General features: G+C 38.2%; 1 protein-coding gene across 1 annotated transcript in view; it reads right to left on the minus strand.

The window, feature by feature from the left end:
• The window catches only part of nalf1a (NALCN channel auxiliary factor 1a), a 62,335-nt gene extending 43,325 nt beyond the window's left edge, over nt 1-19,010 (minus strand). Inside the window, exon 1 of the mRNA XM_051120331.1 lies at nt 17,792-19,010. Coding sequence (XP_050976288.1) covers nt 17,792-18,478 — 687 coding nt within the window. The 5' untranslated portion in view covers nt 18,479-19,010. The remainder of the gene's footprint in view (nt 1-17,791) is intronic.
• Nucleotides 19,011-19,367: the final 357 nt, after the last annotated feature.

A 19,367-nucleotide genomic window follows, 5' to 3' on the forward strand; every position in this document is an offset into this window, starting at 1 on the left:
TTCATTTTGTCAAATCCGCATGTTAAGACGATTTCAGCCTGTTTCACAAATGTAGTTAAATGAAGTATAAGATTCATGTATCATTTAAGTACTTAAATGATACATGAACATAGTTAAAGATAAAGCATGTGGTAGGCTATATGAGATCTTGTCATTATATGAGATTTTAAAGGGATAGTTCACCCAAAAATAAACATACCGTCATCATGTACTCACCCTCAAGTTGTTCTAAACCTTTATGAATTTCTTTCTCCTCAACATTTCTGGTCCCCATTGGCTCCAATAGTGTGTTTCATACTATGGAAGGGGGCCCAGCAACTGTTTGTTTATCAGTATTGTTCCAGCTAAATTCTTTTGCGTTCAACAGCAGAAGGAAACTCATACAGGTTTAGAACAACAACAGAGTCTACTTTTTTGGGTGAACTATTCCTCCTGCTGTTATTATTTGTGTCAAACATTAGAAAGAAATAACTCACTGTCTTTGACTGAATCACAATTATATATATATATATATATATATATGTGATGGGGGGCCCTGCGGTAAGTCATAGCCCCGGGGCCCAGTGAGATCTTAATGCGGCCCTGGACATTTTGGAATCCTATGCCATCCAATGGCTAAATTGCAGGACTGAGGAAAACGACATAAGCACTAATATGGCAGCAAAGACACAAGCATTCAGTGCTAAGGTACAGACTGTACAAGCAGTCTGAGACAATGCAGCACCTAATAACAGAGAAAGAAACACAAAAGGCACACACCTGTGCTGAGTATGGGCGACATCCAAACTGTACTGAAAAAATGGTAACATCAAAATTCATACAACTGTAGGTTACCACTTTTTGCAATGTGTGTAAAATGACTCTTTTTGACATGGTATAGTATAGTTAGTAAGTTTAAACACTGCATCAATCACAGCGATGTTACACCCGAACTGTCAGAATATCTTCATCAGATCCCAGAAAAAACAACAGAGATCCAGTGCAGTCATTGAATTTGATAAAATAGTGTGCTTATAGTATTGCTCAAAATGATTTATATCCTTGGTAAATATGATCAAAGAAGGCTGTGAAAATAAGTCTGGATTGTTTATCCATTTGATATTTATCAAATGGATAAACAATGGATTCCAGCTTTTTAGCAGCAAACACTCAAGATGGGTTTGATGCACACAGGGATATAAAGTACCCCATGTGTACAATGAAATATATTGCTGTATCTTTAATGTTGTGGGCCTATTTTTCTGCCAGAGATCCTAGATATTTTGTTCAGATAGATGGCATGATGGATTCTAACAAATACCAACAGATTAAAAATTTCTAAACTGACTGTCCCTGCTAGAAATGTTATAATGGGCCGTGATTGGATCCTCCAACAGGACAATGATTCACAAACAAACATCAAAATCAAAACAAAAATGGGTCACTGAGAACAAAACCAAGCTTCTGCCATGGCCAACCCAGTTCCCTGAACTGAACCCTATAGAAAATTAGTGGGGTGAACTGAAGAGGAGAAGCACCAACATGGACCTGGAAATCTGAAGGGTCTGGAGAGATGCTGTAAGAAGAAATAGTCTCTGATCTCTTGTCAGATGTTCTCTAAACTTATCAGGCATTATAGGTAAAGACTCAGAGCTGTTATCTTGGCAAAAGGAGGTTGCAAAAAGTACTGAATAAAAGGGTATGATTAATTGTTGCCAAAGTGTATTAGAGAAAAACTTTTTTTTTTCTCTCCCATTTTAAATTCTTATTCTACAATGAAAGGTTAGATTTTTGTAATTTTTTGAAACAAAATGTCAAAAGGATTAATGATACAGATTTATTTTCACAGCCTTCTTTGATCATATTTACCAAGGGTCTGAATAATTTTGAGCACAACTGTAATCCTAAAAATGCAAGGTTCTCTTTCTTGTCTTTGTTTACCATTCTCACAGTTCCCTGACTGAACACAGACCTCTGTTGTTCTAGAGAGGCTGTTAGTGATTTGCTCTCTGGAGTAGTGACAATAGATATCTGATTTAACATGGTGTAGAGGCCCATTTAGTTTGTCCAGGAGGCTTCATTAAGGCATTGACGCAAATGTCCAGGAAATTAAGCAATAGGGCAATAAGTGTGTGCGTGTGTACGGATGTGTGGCTACAGTAATTGTAGTCCAGTGCCAGAAAGTAACTTGACAATGAGAGCTGAAATGTGCAATTATTTTTCTCAGCCTGTTGCTTCCTCAGTTAATAACAAATTTGGCAACATCAGGACACCAAAAATATCCCCCATTTTGTGAGATACTGCTAAGATAATGCAAATTACAGACCACTACAGCACCAAGAGACGGAGAAGACTGAGAGAGCCTGTGTGCAATGTGCAAACATCAATTCTCGTACCGCATTTAATCTGCAATCACATCATCATTCACCTGATTCAATTTCACCCAAAACACAAACATTACCTCAAATCAATTAAAATACAGCTTCTCGCTGTTTCTCTATGGGAGGAGAATCATCTTCAAAAGGAAAGGAGTGTGGCTATTTTTTTTATCACCACACATTTTTAACCAAACAGAAAATGTTGTGCATTGTGCGTCTCTGCCTTAAAGGGGTCATCGGATGCCAAGTTCACTTTTTCATGTTGTTTGAACATTAATGTGTGTTGGCAATGTATGTACAAATCTACCCTATAATGATAAAAATCCATGCAGTGGTTTTTATTAATCTGTAAAAATAATATCCCCTTTTTCAAATCAAGCCGTTCTCAGATGCCTGTCGGTGTGCCGTCACACCTTTCCTTATAATGTGGTAGTTAGGAAGTTTTTTTAATCAAAGTATATTAGAGATTTTTCATTAAGACCCTAAAGAATCATATCAACCTGTGGAAAATGGGCATCCGATGATCCCTTAAAGGGACAGTTCACCAAAAAAAAGAAAACAAAAAAATGTAGTCATTATTTGCTCACCCTCATATAGAAGCCCATTTCCGTAACTGAATAATAAAAAATAAAGATAATAGAGTTTTTATTTCACAATTCTGACTTTTTTCTCGCAATTTCAATTGCATCTAATACAAAATGGCACTTCTGACTTTTTTCTCAGAATTGTGAAATTGCGAGTTCAGAATTGCATGACAGAAACCCATAATTGCAAGTTATAAAGTCAAAAAAGAAAGGAAAAAATACTATGTTCTTAGAATTGTGAGTTTATATCTCAGTTCTGACTTAATGATTCACAATTGCATGTTCTAAAGTCAGAATTGTAAGATATAAACAATTCTGAGCAAAAAGTCAGACAACTGTGAGTTTATATCTTGCGATTCTGACTTTTCTGACTTTTCTCAGATTGCGACTTTATTTCTCAGAAAGTTTATATCACGCATTGTTGACTTTATAACTTGCAACTGTTAGTTTATATCATGCAATTCTGACTTTATAACTTACAATTGCAAGTTTATATCTGTAGCCATTGCGAGAAAAGAATTGTGTTTCTCAGAATTGCGAGAAAAGAATTGTGAGATAGTCAGAATTGTGAGATAAATTAGTTTTGTTTTTTTGTTTTTTTCTTATAAAGCCTACACCTCCATTGAGTTTTATTTTATGGGAACAAAGGTTCCAATACATTCTTGGTTTCATAGACCTTTTTTTATTATTATTAACACTTCTTTTTATGTTACCTGCCACAAAGTGTAAAGGAAAAGAGACATATGAAGAGATCTTGTGAACCTGACATATATACAAAAAGAGCTTTTCTTTTTTAATTCTCCAAATCAATATCTGGCACTCTGTGGACAGCGATGCAACTGATAACCTCTTTACACTCAATATCTACTGGCTTACAAGGAAAGCAGTAGGGGAAGAGTTAGGAAAGGTGAAAATGAGTGGCATACTAAATCTGTATTATGTACTAGTATTTTCATTAACATTTTGTTATGGAATGTTTTATGTTCAAATCCCTGGGGGAAAATGGTTTGCTTAATTCACTTGCTCTGGATCAATTTAATACCGAAGTTCTTTAATCTAATGAGTGTTCGGAACAGCTACATGCAGAGTTTGTGCAATACATAAACAAGTAAACTGCTAAATCACTGAATTTTAGGCCATTATACAAATGGAACAAATGAATGCATGTGGAAATATACATTTTAAAATGAAAAGCTGAGAATGTTAAGTCCTCCAGAAGAAAAAAAAAAAAATTCAAATCTATCTGAAAGATAAGCTAATAACTTTGGGGACAGATAAATAAATAAATAAAAACAAGCTCACTTCACATGAATGTGGTGCTGTGCTCTGCTATTTTCTTTCTGTGGTTTTTATTTCATGGTAGAAAAAAAAAAGCAAGAGGTAATTTAGAACTTGCTGTGTCTCGAGAATGGTTGATGATTTGACTTGTAAGATCATAAGGCAGAGCTCACATTTAACTTGACCACAACAGAGAGTACCATTGATGCCCTCAGGCTAGCTGGTGGCTGTACTTATTGAGTGCTCTGGGAAGAAGCCAGTCATGGATTAGCAGATCGACCATGCCAGGTTTCAGCAACCAATAATACACAGTAGGGAGGAAAGGCCTAAGTACCAGAATATGCCCATATGCCAGTGTTTCCCATTGACCCAGAGGGGGGTACGCAGCACTGTTTTGCTGTGGCATACGCTCCGCTGAGGGGGTGCCAGGCACTGATGGTAGTTTGCCAGCATATTATAAGCTCCACTCATATAGACCTGCAGAGCTGGACTGTTATAGAGGGGTAGGCTTCTTTGCCAGCTGTCAATGGCTGCTACTGTTGATTTACTACTGTAGGTTTTTCATGAGCAAGAATTCTCTGGGGCACACACACACAGCAAATGATAATTCCTATCTCAATCTATAGATGCCCAGGCAACTATAAGTTTCATTTCTTCCAGCCTCACTTTGTTGTCAATAGGTTTTAACTTGCCTAATCATATAGTTACAGTACAAGTACTTAGATACATAAAAGTTACAGGGATGATTAAATACTGTACAAAGCAGCAGTTCCTATTTTGCTCTCATGTCATTCAGACCATAGACCATTGTCATTTGATAAATAAAACAGCAGACTGATTAAATTATATTTGTGAGTTTTATATGACAGAGTTTACTCCTTTAGGCATATATAATGATATTAACATTTGCATTCCAAGAAAGAGGGCATTATGTGAATCACTGACTTGTTAACAGCTTTCTAACATGATCTAAACACACACTTTTAGTGGTATAAATGGCACACTTTTCCAAAGCCTCCTAGTGCATCACCCTGCCACCAGCTACATGCACAATGTAATGCGAGGCAATAGAGAAAATCACTAATGTACTGTATGTAGAGCAATGCCAGAGATTTCTATGTCTCATTAACTACTTGTACAAGCCAGGTTTCAACCTGTCTCACTCAGAAGGCATCAGAAACTGAAAGTAAGTGCCTTGCTTGTCCCTATTAAGACACTAAAGGTACCCCAGGCATCACTATTTCAAAAAACTAAGAGCTCTGTTACTTTCAAGACACTTTTGGCTTCAGTATACAGACACAAAGGGCTTTTTTTATTGTCATGAAATTATATATTGGGACATAATTTTGTCATTGACATATTTTACCCATAATAATTTCATTTACATTACTCTGTTTATACATTTTTTAAGACCAACCCCTACCTCTAAACCTTTTTTTTCAATATAAAACAGTTTAACACAGAATATAACAGGCAGATACAAATGGAGTCACAATAATCTTCTTAAAAACCGCAAATATTCTGAGACCAAATGGCTGCTTTATGTGAGAAATAGACAAGAGACATCTTTTTAAATACCCTCAAGTTGTGTGCTTTTTTTCTCCACAGTTTCGGTTGCTGGTCCCCACTGACTTCTATAATTTAAAAAATAATGATAAAACAAAAATAAAAATAAAAAAAACAATCTGTGTGAAGCAGTGCTTAGACTAATCACAACTGTAACCATTCAGATGTACTTATGAGAAGTGTGTACCAATAACCCATAACAACTGCCCTCAGCATCACAAGCAATATCCTGTAAAGCTGTATCCTGTATCCTGTGTAAGAGTACTGGGTATCACTCTGCTGTGTTGAGAGCAGAGCTACTATGCTATGAGTAATCAATCAATAAACAGAGTATGGATCTTTTTCACGTACATCTGTGTTATATTTTCTCATTGATCTCCACAATACTACCCAGTATAGGCGCTAAACCATCTGTAGTATAATGAAATGAAAGAACAGAAGAATAGCAGAAAACATTATTTCTTAAGATTAGCTTTGCTGTGAGATCCAGCTACTCCTATAAAAAGCAGTAGTGTTTTTATATTGGTGATCACGATGAGACACATTGATCAATGGGGGTTTATACCAAGATGGCCTGTAATATCTAAAGGGTACTCAGTTTGAGATATTACCTTAGCCATAATAGCAAAGTGACTAATCACTCTGGAACCTCAGGAAAATGACATCCCAACAAGCTGACAATGCTCATTGTTTGAAGACATAAAGATAAGTACTGGCTAGTTGAAAGCACCACACAGACAATAGTTGAAAGCACCACAATAACATCTTTACTAGTGACTTTGCTAAGCTGTGACAGCAGTTAGCAGACAGGGATAAATATTAGAACATTTCATGTACATTTCTCAAGAGTCCTACAAAAATCAGATAATGGCATATAAATTTATAAAGATATTTCCTTATCAGAACACTCTTTTGAATAAATTGAATTTTAAATGGCAATTCATTATATAGTTACAAGTACAGAGAAGTTGTAGTTAAGTTAAAGTATGGTTACATACTTTACACACACAAAAACATAAATGAATAAAAAGTAAATAAAAAATGAATTTCAGTTATGTCTGCATAATAGTACTGATAAGATTGTGAAGAATGTTGGTATCCATATAGTTTCTAGTCCCCATTGACTTTTTCCCTTACTATGAAAGTCAATGGCTACCAGAAACTGTTTGGTTACCCAAATTCTTCAAAGTGTATTATTTTATGTTCAACATAAGAAAGACATTTGTCTAGGTTTGGAACAACTTGAGGGTGACTAAATGACAGAATATTCTTACTAAGATGCATTAATTCTAATCTAATTCTAATCTTTTACAGTAAATATAGACAGTAAATGAATGAGGATGCATCCAGTTTTCAGCTATGCTAAAAATAAATCTATGATTGCAGGAAGTGACAGGGAAGGGGCAGAGTGAGCTATTCATAAAGCACTATTGACTTGCAAAAGACTCTACATATAGGAATTACATGAATTCCTCCACTGAAAAGCAGCCTCAAAAAGACTAAAAGTACAGCTAAAATTAGGGCTGGCTGCACGATTAATCGTGATTACAATCACAGATGCCAATTATGTTATCATTTAAATGCACAATTACAATTCTGTGTGTTGGGGTGGTGGTGGGGGGGGGGTATCTTAAGGTTATCTTATGTTTTTTTTTTTCTCATTATTTTAATTTTTAAAATTGTACTTTTTTTAATATTTAAAGAAGAAACTATATAAAAATGTGGCATGCAGTTGCTTCAAACAAATATAAAGCTATTCAAAACATCATTTAATGTAAATTGTGATAATTGTAATCAATAATCGCAATTACAGTTTCAAGGGAATAATGATGATTTTGGTCTTAATCATACTGCCCTAGCTAAAATAAAGTAAACATTTAAAGAAAATGCTTTACCAAAAATACAAGTTTCACATTAAAACCTTCAGGCTATCTTGTCTGTTAGGGTTCAATTGTAAGTACATTACTATAAATGCATTTTCTTTCCCTTTCATGTTCACTGTAGCTTCTCTCAACTGTGAAGCAGAGAACCTGGCATTTAACTTCCTAAAACTCCATTGTATTATCCTTAACTCTTCAAAATTTCACACATGACACACTAATAACATACAATATTTATATTAAGGTTGACTTTTGATTAACTACTTGTTTAGCACAAGGTCAACAGATTCCCAGACTGCTTGACATCATCTTTATTACGGGTGTCTGTCAGCGAAAAGAGATCAATGGAGGGAGGAGCGTGAATCATGTTCTTATCACCCGGTAGGCGCCATACATGCTGTTTAGTTCAAAGCATGTCTGCACCAAATAAAACACTTTCTAGGGAGCCAAGAGAATGAAATACAGTTGGCTTTCAAAACTCTAACACTGTGACCCCTGCTTCATTCAACTAAAACAAGCAACTGTACCATTAAGGGAATACCTCTTCCTACCCTAAAAACTGGTAAATTAGTGCTAGCTCAGATTCATGCCATGCTTTCTGGTCACATCTTTAGTTCTGTGGTCCCCATCTAGCATCACATGAACTCTTTTCTCTCTCATCTCTCTTTTGGACTCTTTAATCTTTCTATTCAATAATAAGCTTTCCATTAACGCCCTCTGAGGACAGGTGCAATGCATATGGGCACAAAATTGCTCTTAAATAATCTCAAAGACATTGCATTGATCCAGGAAAATATCCAAATTTTCACACTGTATGTGTAGTGTATGTAAAAAAAAAAGTCTAGTAAAAGAGTCTAGAGTCTGTCTTCCGCACCTTTTCCTTAGTCTCTAGACGGAACACGTGATCTGGAAGCCTATATTGAGCTCTCCATTAAAGTGCAGTCACTGTAATAGTTAAGTAGACTTAAATATATCTCACCCTGTTTGTTTTAGCCCCAGCTGAATGATCATGCGGTGAGGTTCTATGAGTCACCTTTTTAAACATTGTGTAGTGGATGGAAAGTGTGAAATCGATCATTATCCAAGAAACAGGAGCTCTGTTGGAGGTTGTCAAGCCGCCAAAGATCTGCAATACATTGAGGCTGCTGAAAAGTCACTGGTATTATGATATTGTCACTTATACAGGAAATGTACAGCACACTTGTTGCACATAGTTTTCACAACATTATTAACTATGGTTCTGCATGCATATGTGTATAAATGTTTTGATAAAAAAATCATGACTTTTTTTTGAAAAAAAAAAAAACACATACTATGGGTGGCCATAAAATTGTGTCAAGATAATTATATTATTAAATATATACACTATATTGCCAAAAGTATTCGCTCACCCATCCAAATAATCAGAATCAGGTGTTCCAATCACTTCCATGGCCACAGGTGTATAAAATCAAGCACCTAGGCATGCAGACTGTTTTTACAAACATTTGTGAAAGAATGGGTCACTTTCAGGAGCTCAGTGAATTCCAGCGTGGAACTGTGATGGGATGCCACCTGTCCGGTCGTGAAATTTCCTCACTCCTAAATATTCCACAGTCAACTGTCAGCTGTATTATAAGAACGTGGAAGCGTTTGGGAACAACAGCAACTCAGCCACGAAGTGGTAGGCCACGTAAACTGACGGAGCGGGGTCAACGGATGCTGAGGTGCAAAGTGTGAAGAGGTCGCCAACTTTCTGCAGAGTCAATCGCTACAGACCTCCAAACCTTATGTGGCCTTCAGATTAGCTCAAGAACAGTGCGCAGAGAGCTTCATGGAATGGGTTTCCGTGGCCGAGCAGCTGCATCCAAGCCATACATCACCAAGTGCAATGCAAAGCGTCAGATGCAGTGGTGTAAAGCACGCCGCCACTGGACTCTAGAGCAGTGGAGACGCGTTCTCTGGAGTGACGAATCGCGCTTCTCCATCTGGCAATCTGATGGACGAGTCTGGGTTTGGTGGTTGCCAGGAGAACAGGACTTGTCTGACTGCATTGTGCCAAGTGTAAAGTTTGGTGGAGGGGGGGTTATGGTGTGGGGTTGTTTTTCAGGAGCTGGGCTTGGCCCCTTAGTTCCAGTGAAAGGAACTCTGAATGCTTCAGCATACCAAGACATTTTGGACAATTCCATGCTCCCAACTTTGTGGGAACAGTTTGGAGCTGGCCCCTTCCTCTTCCAACATGACTGTGCACCAGTGCACAAAGCAAGGTCCATAAAGACATGGATGACAGAGTCTGGTGTGGATGAACTTGACTGGCCTGCACAGAGTCCTGACCTCAACCCGACAGAACACCTTTGGGATGAATTAGAGCAGAGACTGAGAGCCAGGCCTTCTCGTCCAACATCAGTGTGTGCCCTCATAAATGCGCTTCTGGAAGAATGGTCAAAAATTCCCATAAACACACTCCTAAACCTTGTGGATAGCCTTCCCTGAAGAGTTGAAGCTGTTATAGCTGCAAAGGGTGGACCGACGTCATATTGGACCCTATGGATTAGGAATGGGATGTCACTTAAGTTCATATGCGAGTCAAGTATTATATTTCATCACATACAGTGAAAAAGTTATAAACCTGCTTTATCAGTGAAGCTGTGAGGTTTCTCTGAATAACAACACAGATATGCACATATGTACAGCTGGCTAATGTAATATGGGTCTGTATAGTAAGTGTTTTTATTGCATTTGAACAGGTTTTGAGAACAACACACTTGGCATTACTCAAGGATCTTGCTGTGTGTCTTTCAGGCATGAGCGCTTCTTTAAAGAGCATCATATGTTTGCTGAGAATGATGAACGTCTGCCAAGGAAAGGTTGTGCTGAAAGCACTTACATGGAGATGGTTTGGGCCTGGTTTATGCAAATGACTAACCTTGGGTACTCATCCACTCATTTAGAATAGTCCAAAATCATTAACATGAGAACAATGTTAGAAATCATGGGTGTATGCATTTATTAGTGAATATAACCCATTTTGTTTTAATGTGATTTTTCTTTACTATGTGCCTGTACTTCACACTGGGGGAGCCTAAAAAGTTTGGCGGATGTGAAAAAGTGTTGTTCATACTTCAAAAGAGCACAATGCTTTACAGAGCCGATCCCCCCTAAACGAAACACCAGGAGGGCCCATTTCTCTTAAAGACTATTTATTTTGTTTCATTTTTGATTTTGGCCAGTGGTTATGAAAATGTAATGTTCCTAATGTTCCTTTCTACGTAACATCCAAATCAATCAAATCATGTAACATACAGTCTCCATGCCGGCTTTCCACAATACTAAAATACTAATAAACCTACCGCGGTCTGTCATCATCTGTTAATTAAACAACAAAACAGGAAAGAATTATTCACTGCTGTTCACTGAATATGAACTTTATGAATTAATTTATGTTTCATTTATATGGTGAAATCTATGCAGTGCTTTATATGTGCATTTGATTACTTTAATCAATTTCTGCATAGTTGGCTATTATAGGCTAAATTGTTTATTTTATTTCTATATTTTTTTCTGTTGTATTTGCCCTGTTGTTTGTAATTTTCTTCCTTTTTTGTATTACTGACTTATTTAAACTCACTGTTGTTTATTGACAGTAAAACTGCTCTGAAAGAATAGATTAAGGGGTTGGGGAGCATTTTGGGGCCCGACAAAGTTTTGCTTAGGGCCCCCAGAAGTCTTGGATCTTGTAAAGTCTGAGGCTTTACAAGACAATCTAGAAATATTCTACCAAGCAATCTGTTTCTTTTTCTTCTTCTTTTTCAAAAAGAATTTAAAAAATCTCTTTTTTTACATTTCAATTGAACATTTTATTAAAACTTTACACACACACAAATGTGTTTCTGGTGAGAATCATGTTTTTGATTGTATCGTATAGCAGAATACTTGAATATCACTGTCACTCTATATCTCCAAATAATATGTCTTAGAATGATATTTAAATACTTAGTTTTATGATCAAAACATAATACAATGCAGTACAATGATGAATGAGAAGAAAACAAATAATTCCTCAAAAGCCTGATATATTTGAAACTCATATTTGAACATATTTTTTCTAAAAAATTATGTATGATAATAATGTAAACCTAAGTTGCTTAGGTCCATTAAGTGTTCATTTTGAAATATTACCAACAACATCACAATTATTATTATGTTTACTTTATAAAAGTCAATAAAGATTTCACAGCAAAAAGATACGTAACATAATCAGATGACAGAAGGCATCTAGTAGACTGTGTGCAATAGGTTTTTCATTAAGGCATTTAGAGGCCTTAGAAGTGAATGTATCAAATATGATACAATAGGGTTTAAGTTGTTTTGGAAACTACTGACTTTAATTATATGGACACACAGCCTGATGAACAGTTGGAGGTCTGGGTTCTCTGAGATACTTTACAGTCGTTCCTTGGGAATTGAAGAAGGTGAATCTGTATGAAGTCTCCAAGACTCTTACTGCTGACTGACGTCAAACTCACATTGACATTCATTAAGCTGCTGTACGATCTCCTTGGCAACCTATTCTCAAAGGCATTCTGACCCATACAGAGGTGTTCTGACCTTCATCACCAAACCCAGGATGTATGACCTGTATGCAATACAGTCAGTGTCTTCCTTTATTTCAAGAAATCACTTCAGCATAAGCAAGTTATCAGCATAACATAGATTACTTGAGTAAGTATCTATTAAAGAATGGTACAAATTAAAATAAATATATTTAAAAAATAATGTCTCTGTTGGTGGATACATATAAAAACGTGTGTGTTGGTCTGGCACATTATTACAGACCACCTTTTGCAGTGGCAGTGAAGTAATGGGGATCTGGGACACTGACCTTGGTTGCGGTTGTGTCCCTCACTGGAAGCCTGCTGCAGCAGCCCACGGCAGGCTTTTATGAATAAGCAAACACACTCAGCATTCTAATGCTACCATGGAGACCTGACCCTAGCCACAGCTTCAACCTCTTGGCTCCACCCATTACTGTAATCCCATCCAATCCATTGCTTCATTTCAATGGACAGGGGTGGCAGGGAGTCTGAGCTCCAGTTCATCTGAATGGCATCTCTATGAATGCAGTGCATTAGCTATTATATGCAAAGAGCTCAAATAATATGTGTGACTGCTGCTTTTTATGAGAAAAAAGGCATCATAATAACATATTAACATCAATATATCACTACACAACTATTTTTGCATGAACACTTGACCATGAGAAAAAGGTTACCCAACCATCTGCAAACAACATGGTGAGGTGCATCTTTAGAATGGAGGATGACTACCCAACCTGATAAGCTAAATGCCACCCATTAGGATGATTAAAAAAGAGCCCGATTATGCAAAGCTGAAAATGAATGGGCAGTTGCCGAATCCTGTGTGTCTGGCTATTTGTGTGGTTAGTTTAAAGACTGAAAATACATAATCTCTCTTTGCCATTTTTCTTTCTTTATCGAATGGGCCGGAAGATCTAGAAACATTTCTATTTTGACTCATTTCTACTCTCATAAATTCTGTTCATAATCTTATTAACATACTCTGGTCCTAGAAACAAGAATTAAAGCGGTCATGACATGGATTTTTTTATTATTATTATTTTAATATGTTCCTTGAGGTTTACTTATAATGTTGAAGTTTTTATATTATTTTCAACCCTTATTCTGACCCTCTTTCTAAAATGATCTGTTTTAAGGGGTGGGTCCTTTAAGGTTTGTTAGTAATCAGCCACTATTATGATTGGCTAACGCCACTGCATAGGAAACAGTATCAGTGCCCCGCCTCCTTGCTATTGGATGTAAGTGTTTTGACAACATGATCAAAATAAAATGGTCATTTCCACACAAAGCATTATGAAATCATTTACTTACAGTTTGTGATGCAGCTGCAGTCAGATCTAGTACCGCTTCATCTTTCACACATTCTTTCACTACATTTGTCCAATTTACAACAGACTCAAGTGCATGGACTGCATCAGAAAGTGAACGCACATCTATATACTGTATCCAGTGTAGACAAGATGGTGGCAGCTGTCAAGCCGTTAAGCCACTGAACGCCTATGGTGAGAAGATGACTATTCCTTGATCCGTTGCTTTGGTGGCAGTGTTTGCAAAGACTGTGCAAAAAACTGTGCCTGAGTGCGTCACCAGGGCACCCCAGATCCAAACGAGCCAGTTTTGGAGCTTGATTAAATAAATAATTTGTTTATAATAAGGAGGACGTTTTAAGCTATGAAACCTGAAGGATGTTTTAAAGGTACAAAACCCTCTTATATGCCAAAAGATCAAGCCCAGTTTGATTTCTCATGTCATGACCCCTATTATTTTATACACCAAACATTTTCGCTTAATAATGTACAAAATTATTTGTGTGGGAATGAGGAATTGAACATCCTGGTTATTTTAAGATTAAGAGTTTTTAACCTCATTGCAAAAGATCAGTGAAATGTCTAAAAGCCCTTGGTCAAAAGATTTTTTGTAATAATAAACAGTAACAGAATTGTAGTGAATTCTGTATCTGTCTTTGGCATTAATGTATCAGTTGTTTTATTATTTAACATACCGTATTGTCAGGTGTAATATATTCCAATTTGAGCAATATAAAAAACGAATTATTATGTAATGCACGCAGACAGTTGTTAGTAGAGAACAACACTATTTTGTCTATTGAAGGGTTCAGTCCAGCACTAAAAACAATACCATATAGTAGCTCTGGTCCAGACATAAAATTGTCTTATCTGTAACAATAAACAATTACCATGTATTTTCCAAGGAGGGAGCACCTTCCTCACCTTCTCACTGGTACAAATAATTTGCTACAAGTACACATAGTCAACCTCTAGGCGGTAAATGACAAAAAAAAGGTTCTTACATTCTTACAAAAGACAAACTTGCATTCAGGCAAATGTGATGATCCATAGTGCAAGATTTAGTAGTCACCAATGTCTGTCCTCTGTAACTGGTTTTATATCAGTTTTGGTGTTTATTGCCAGGATTTTGGAAAAAGAAAATAGCTTTTTGGTAGTCATTTTCTGTTAGCTAACACTAATAAAAGCCCTGTTTAAATAACACAGTGAGCAGTGATAGCATTAATGAGAAACAGAGGAGCACTGTCTGCTTTTTTGTAGAATAAAAAGTTTAGGAAAGCGAACAAAACAATTTACATTTTGGGGGGAAGTATTCCTTTTCATTCAATTCCTTTCAATTCAGCAATACTGGATAGAGGATACACAATGGGAGAATGTGGAAATATATATGAAGCGATTATTCAATTGCATTGCAATGCAGAGAGGAAAGAGAAGGAAAGTGTGCACAACAGAATTGTGATAAAGATATGTCCAAAAAATTTGATAACTTTGAAAGAGATGAACAAGCAACTGTGCTGAACCCTTGTGGGGATCAAACCCTGCCAAGTATACTAACACTATCTGTGCTCTTAGAGGAATGTTGGACTTGTCCTTATCTATTCTCAGTAAATAGGGTTTCATCGCAATAGCTATCAATTCCACACCACAAGCCTTTCTATATTGCCCATAAGAGTCATTCAGAGGAAATCACAAAGATCTACACCAAACCTTCAGAACCTATTTTAGGAGGTTTTCATCCACATTTCCAACTGAAATGTAATAAAGCCAGCATATTAGATATAAGAAACAGCAGGTTTTAACTCCTAGTATAAAGTTATTTTAAAGCAGAGTTAGTGGAAAAGTCAGGGGAAGGAACAAAATGGACTTCTCACGGTTATTCTGTAGCACTTTTAATGATTAATTAAATACTTCACATAAGAGAACACACTGTAGTGTAATAAAGAACATCAAAGGCATTCCACCTTTGAAGAAAAGTACTGTCCATTTTTGGTCTCTGGGACACTAAATGTGGTCCATGTTATCAGTGATGTGATTGCTTTGTCACAGAACAGCCTAGATGTAACACCAGTGCAACAGTGCAGAGCTCAATACAGTAGCTAAGAATAGCACACTATTGAGTAAAATCTTCTTAGTTTATTCCTCTAATCGCTACCCCCTCCCTTTGTTCATTTGTTTGTTACCTATTTATAATCTCTAGTTTATTCATAGCAACTCAACTGAACCTTTAGCACATTTACACACAATACAAACACAAACACACAGAAAAAAGTAACAGTGTCTTCCACACTCCGATGCAGTGCAAGGAAGGTGCCGAATTAAATCAACCTGAAGGCTGATCTGGCTGTCAGAGACGGCATGTCACAGTGATTACCCATCCTCTCAGTCTCTCTCTGTCTTTCTTTCTGTCTCTATCTCTCGCTGCTTAATCACAGCTGGGACTGGCTATCCCTTGCAGCTGCTTGCCAGAGGCTCTGACTGACTCCTGCCACCTCCCTCTGCATTACGGCCTTCATTCACACTCACTGGTAGTTTATCAGGCTACAGTAACGTGGTTCGACAGTTGCGTTAACGCTTGAATATGTCTGTTGTCTAAAAAACAGAACAGTCCAAATATTCTACCACATGCATCCTTTCCATTTGAAAGCCATTGATTTGTTTAAAAGGCGTTCAATATAAATGCACTATAATGACACAATAACTTCAGCCGTATTGTGCCAGCAGTGACGAGCACTTATGTTTTTCTGCACACAAGAACAATGATGCAAAACAGCAGACTATTATTCACAATAACATGAAAGACTAATTTGTGGTTACTGGCCAGAATTTCTACCCTCAAACAATACTTTGCAAGCATTTAACAGAAATAATTGTTCTGTAGAGGCTGTTGCAGAGAGATTATTCACATGGGAGGTTTCTGAATAGCAGTTCTGTGGCTGTCACTTTGCTGAGATACAGCGAAGGTGGCAGTATGAATTGTCCTGAAAAGAAATGTAACACATCAACAGGTTGAAACAGGCACACAGCCTCTCTGTCAGCCTGTGTAAAATTGTGTTGATACCGACTACATTATTAGGCCTACTATTGTTTTGGACTAACCTTTTTCATGAGCTTTAACTCAAGAACTTTAGAAAGGCACAAATGGATTTTTTAGGACTGCAGGTGTATCACAGACGCAAATATCCACTGTCACAAACATGTCATTGGCAATGATGATGTGGTAAAATACAAATTGCTCTTGTAACAATTAAATATGTCCCCTGCATCAAAAGGCCTGTCCCTTCATTGGACAGAACTAAGCGTGTTTCAGCACCACGGACAGCGAACACAGACTCTGCGAGCAGCAATCCAGTCGTTTGCCAAATGAACCAGTGAATAAGCAAAACACGCCACCCACTTATTCACCAGCTTATCTGTGCCTCCTTCATTTAAGCGACAACTTACAAGCTCTCGGTAAATGTTTGACCATTAATTACGCGAAGCAACGCACACGTAAAGAACACGGCAAGATCGCTTCCTTATCAGCACATGGCAACTATACACAGTGTGCCATTTTTTTTTTCGTCGCCCAGGAGGCAATCCATTTAAGATGACAGCGGGAGCTCGAAAATTAACCTTAATGTCAAGTTTATGGCGGTTAAGAGGGCACCCTGTTGCAGCGCGCGCAGAGTGCTGTGCAAACAAGACCAATGAGCGAGGGAAAATACTCTTGTGAGAGATTAGCTAAGAAAGCGCCGCTGCCCTATTAGCGTTATTGAAATGTACTTAGTGTGGTGGACGTGAATGAACACCTGGCGGAGCAGCTCTATATTCCGCTCAGAGAGACGCACCTGCGCGCTATAGAATGACGCACGCACGTTGAAAGATTGGCTGTGCGGCGTTTTGTGCTTTGACACAGTAACCTTGGATCAGCAGCAACATTTAATTTCCTCCGTACGATTAGACCAGAACAATAGATTTTGCGTTGATCGCGCTCCCCGGAGAGTAATAATTCAAGAAACGAGGAAAGGAAAAGTTTAAAAGGCTCTCTGATTTTTCACCCTCAAGCTGTCTTGGAAATGGGACGACTGCAAAGTTGGCACCACCAACAGAAGCGAAATGCGGAAAAAACAGAATACAATATGAAATGCACTTTTCCCCCACTAAAACATCACCGTGTTACTGTCACCAGTTACCATGACGACTGAGAACGAAGAGCCAACTCTATTGAATGAAAAACGAGAGATCCAGATAATAAAGCCCTACCTTGCATTCTTCCATGCACGTCCTTACTGAGTACACATCCGTCTCGTATTTGTCTGCCATCATCTCAAATTCCTCATATTTCTCCTGCGCGTGCAGGTCATAACGCTGGTACGCCTGAACGCACAGACTGCACCTGTTTAGGTCGCCGTCCACAATCACGTCAAGGCTGCAGTTCAAATTGTCCGGACTTAATGATCCGTAAAGCAAATCCATAAGAGAGTACGAATTACAAAAGGAAAGGTACAAATCGCTTATGTTCATCCACCGCGTCCCCTTCGTTTCCGAAAGGCCCCTGCACAAGTGGTCAGCGTCGACAAAAGTGAAGCAGTTTTCAGACAAACCATCCGGGTGGCAAGTTTCTAGTTGCCACGGAGGTTTGGTAGAATTGACTACAAAAATAGCATCTTCATTTCTTCTGAGGCTGCTGTGTGTTGAAGGGAGGTCGGGTCTGTGGTTTGCGCTCATGTCCACTGATGCTAACTTGTCTCGGGTCCTTGTCAGTTTGGCCTCGGCGCAGAACCACAGATGATCAGAAAGCAGAACGGTTAGAAATAAGAGGGACGCTAAGGACAATCGCCATCGCTGGGCCCTCTCGGAGTCGGTGAATGGCTTCTCGTTCTCGCGGGGAGCACACCAAATTTTTAAGCCGTCATCTCGCTGCCGACACTTCCAAGCACCGCTGGTCATATTTTGGGAAAGCGCAGCTCTGGCTGACTCCACCGTGGGGGCTTTTCTGCCACAATAGTCATTGACGGGAGGTCTGCCTTGAGTTTTGCCCACTAAACGATGGCTGACGAGCGGTCGTGGCTCACCTCCGCGATTAACTGCAATTCCCGATCAGTTGCTGTGTTCAGGGGGATTACTGCTTTCATTGTCGAATCCCCTCTTCCCGTGCTTCTCCGGAGAAAAACCCAGCTATCTGTAGCAACATGTCTCTCCCTGCTCGTCTGTCATGGGTTCCGCTCTCCCCTTTTGCGCAGAGCCGCTACAACGCGGAAAAGCCACAGTCTGGCCGCTCGCTCTGATTCCGGGCTTTCTGGTGAAAAGCGCAAGGACTCCTCGTTTCAACACGCCGAATCTCGCCTCCTTGGTCCGACAAGGTGGGATCTTTTCTCGCGAAATGATCCACAGTCATTTTGACCAAACGTTAAGTTGCCGCCATGTTCGTTTTGAAAGAGTTCTTGAAAGAGAGCAGGGTCATTTGCGTCAGCTCATGCAATGTGATTGATCCATCGTAGCGACCCGGCCGATTTGCAAACTGTTCATATAGGCTGAACTGATACACCGTAGCAAGAAATAACATGGTTGCTGGTCAAGAATCATAATCATCACCTTAGAATATATAATACGTTTACATCAACAGGTTGAACAGCTACACAAGAGCTTGTACACTGTGAAACTGTTCATTATTTCTTGAAACCAACATTAGAGGACAGATAGCATATATTTAATGCACTCTATAAAGTGAGGTTTTCAAGATGTCAGTGACTTTCATTAGCATAACTATAGCAGTCAGGTAAATTAAATCATATTTTTGACTTGAATAAAACCAGTTTTACCACATGAAATACATTTT

This window comes from Labeo rohita, chromosome 1 (genome assembly GCF_022985175.1).
Source record: "Labeo rohita strain BAU-BD-2019 chromosome 1, IGBB_LRoh.1.0, whole genome shotgun sequence".
Lineage (NCBI taxonomy): Eukaryota > Metazoa > Chordata > Actinopteri > Cypriniformes > Cyprinidae > Labeo > Labeo rohita.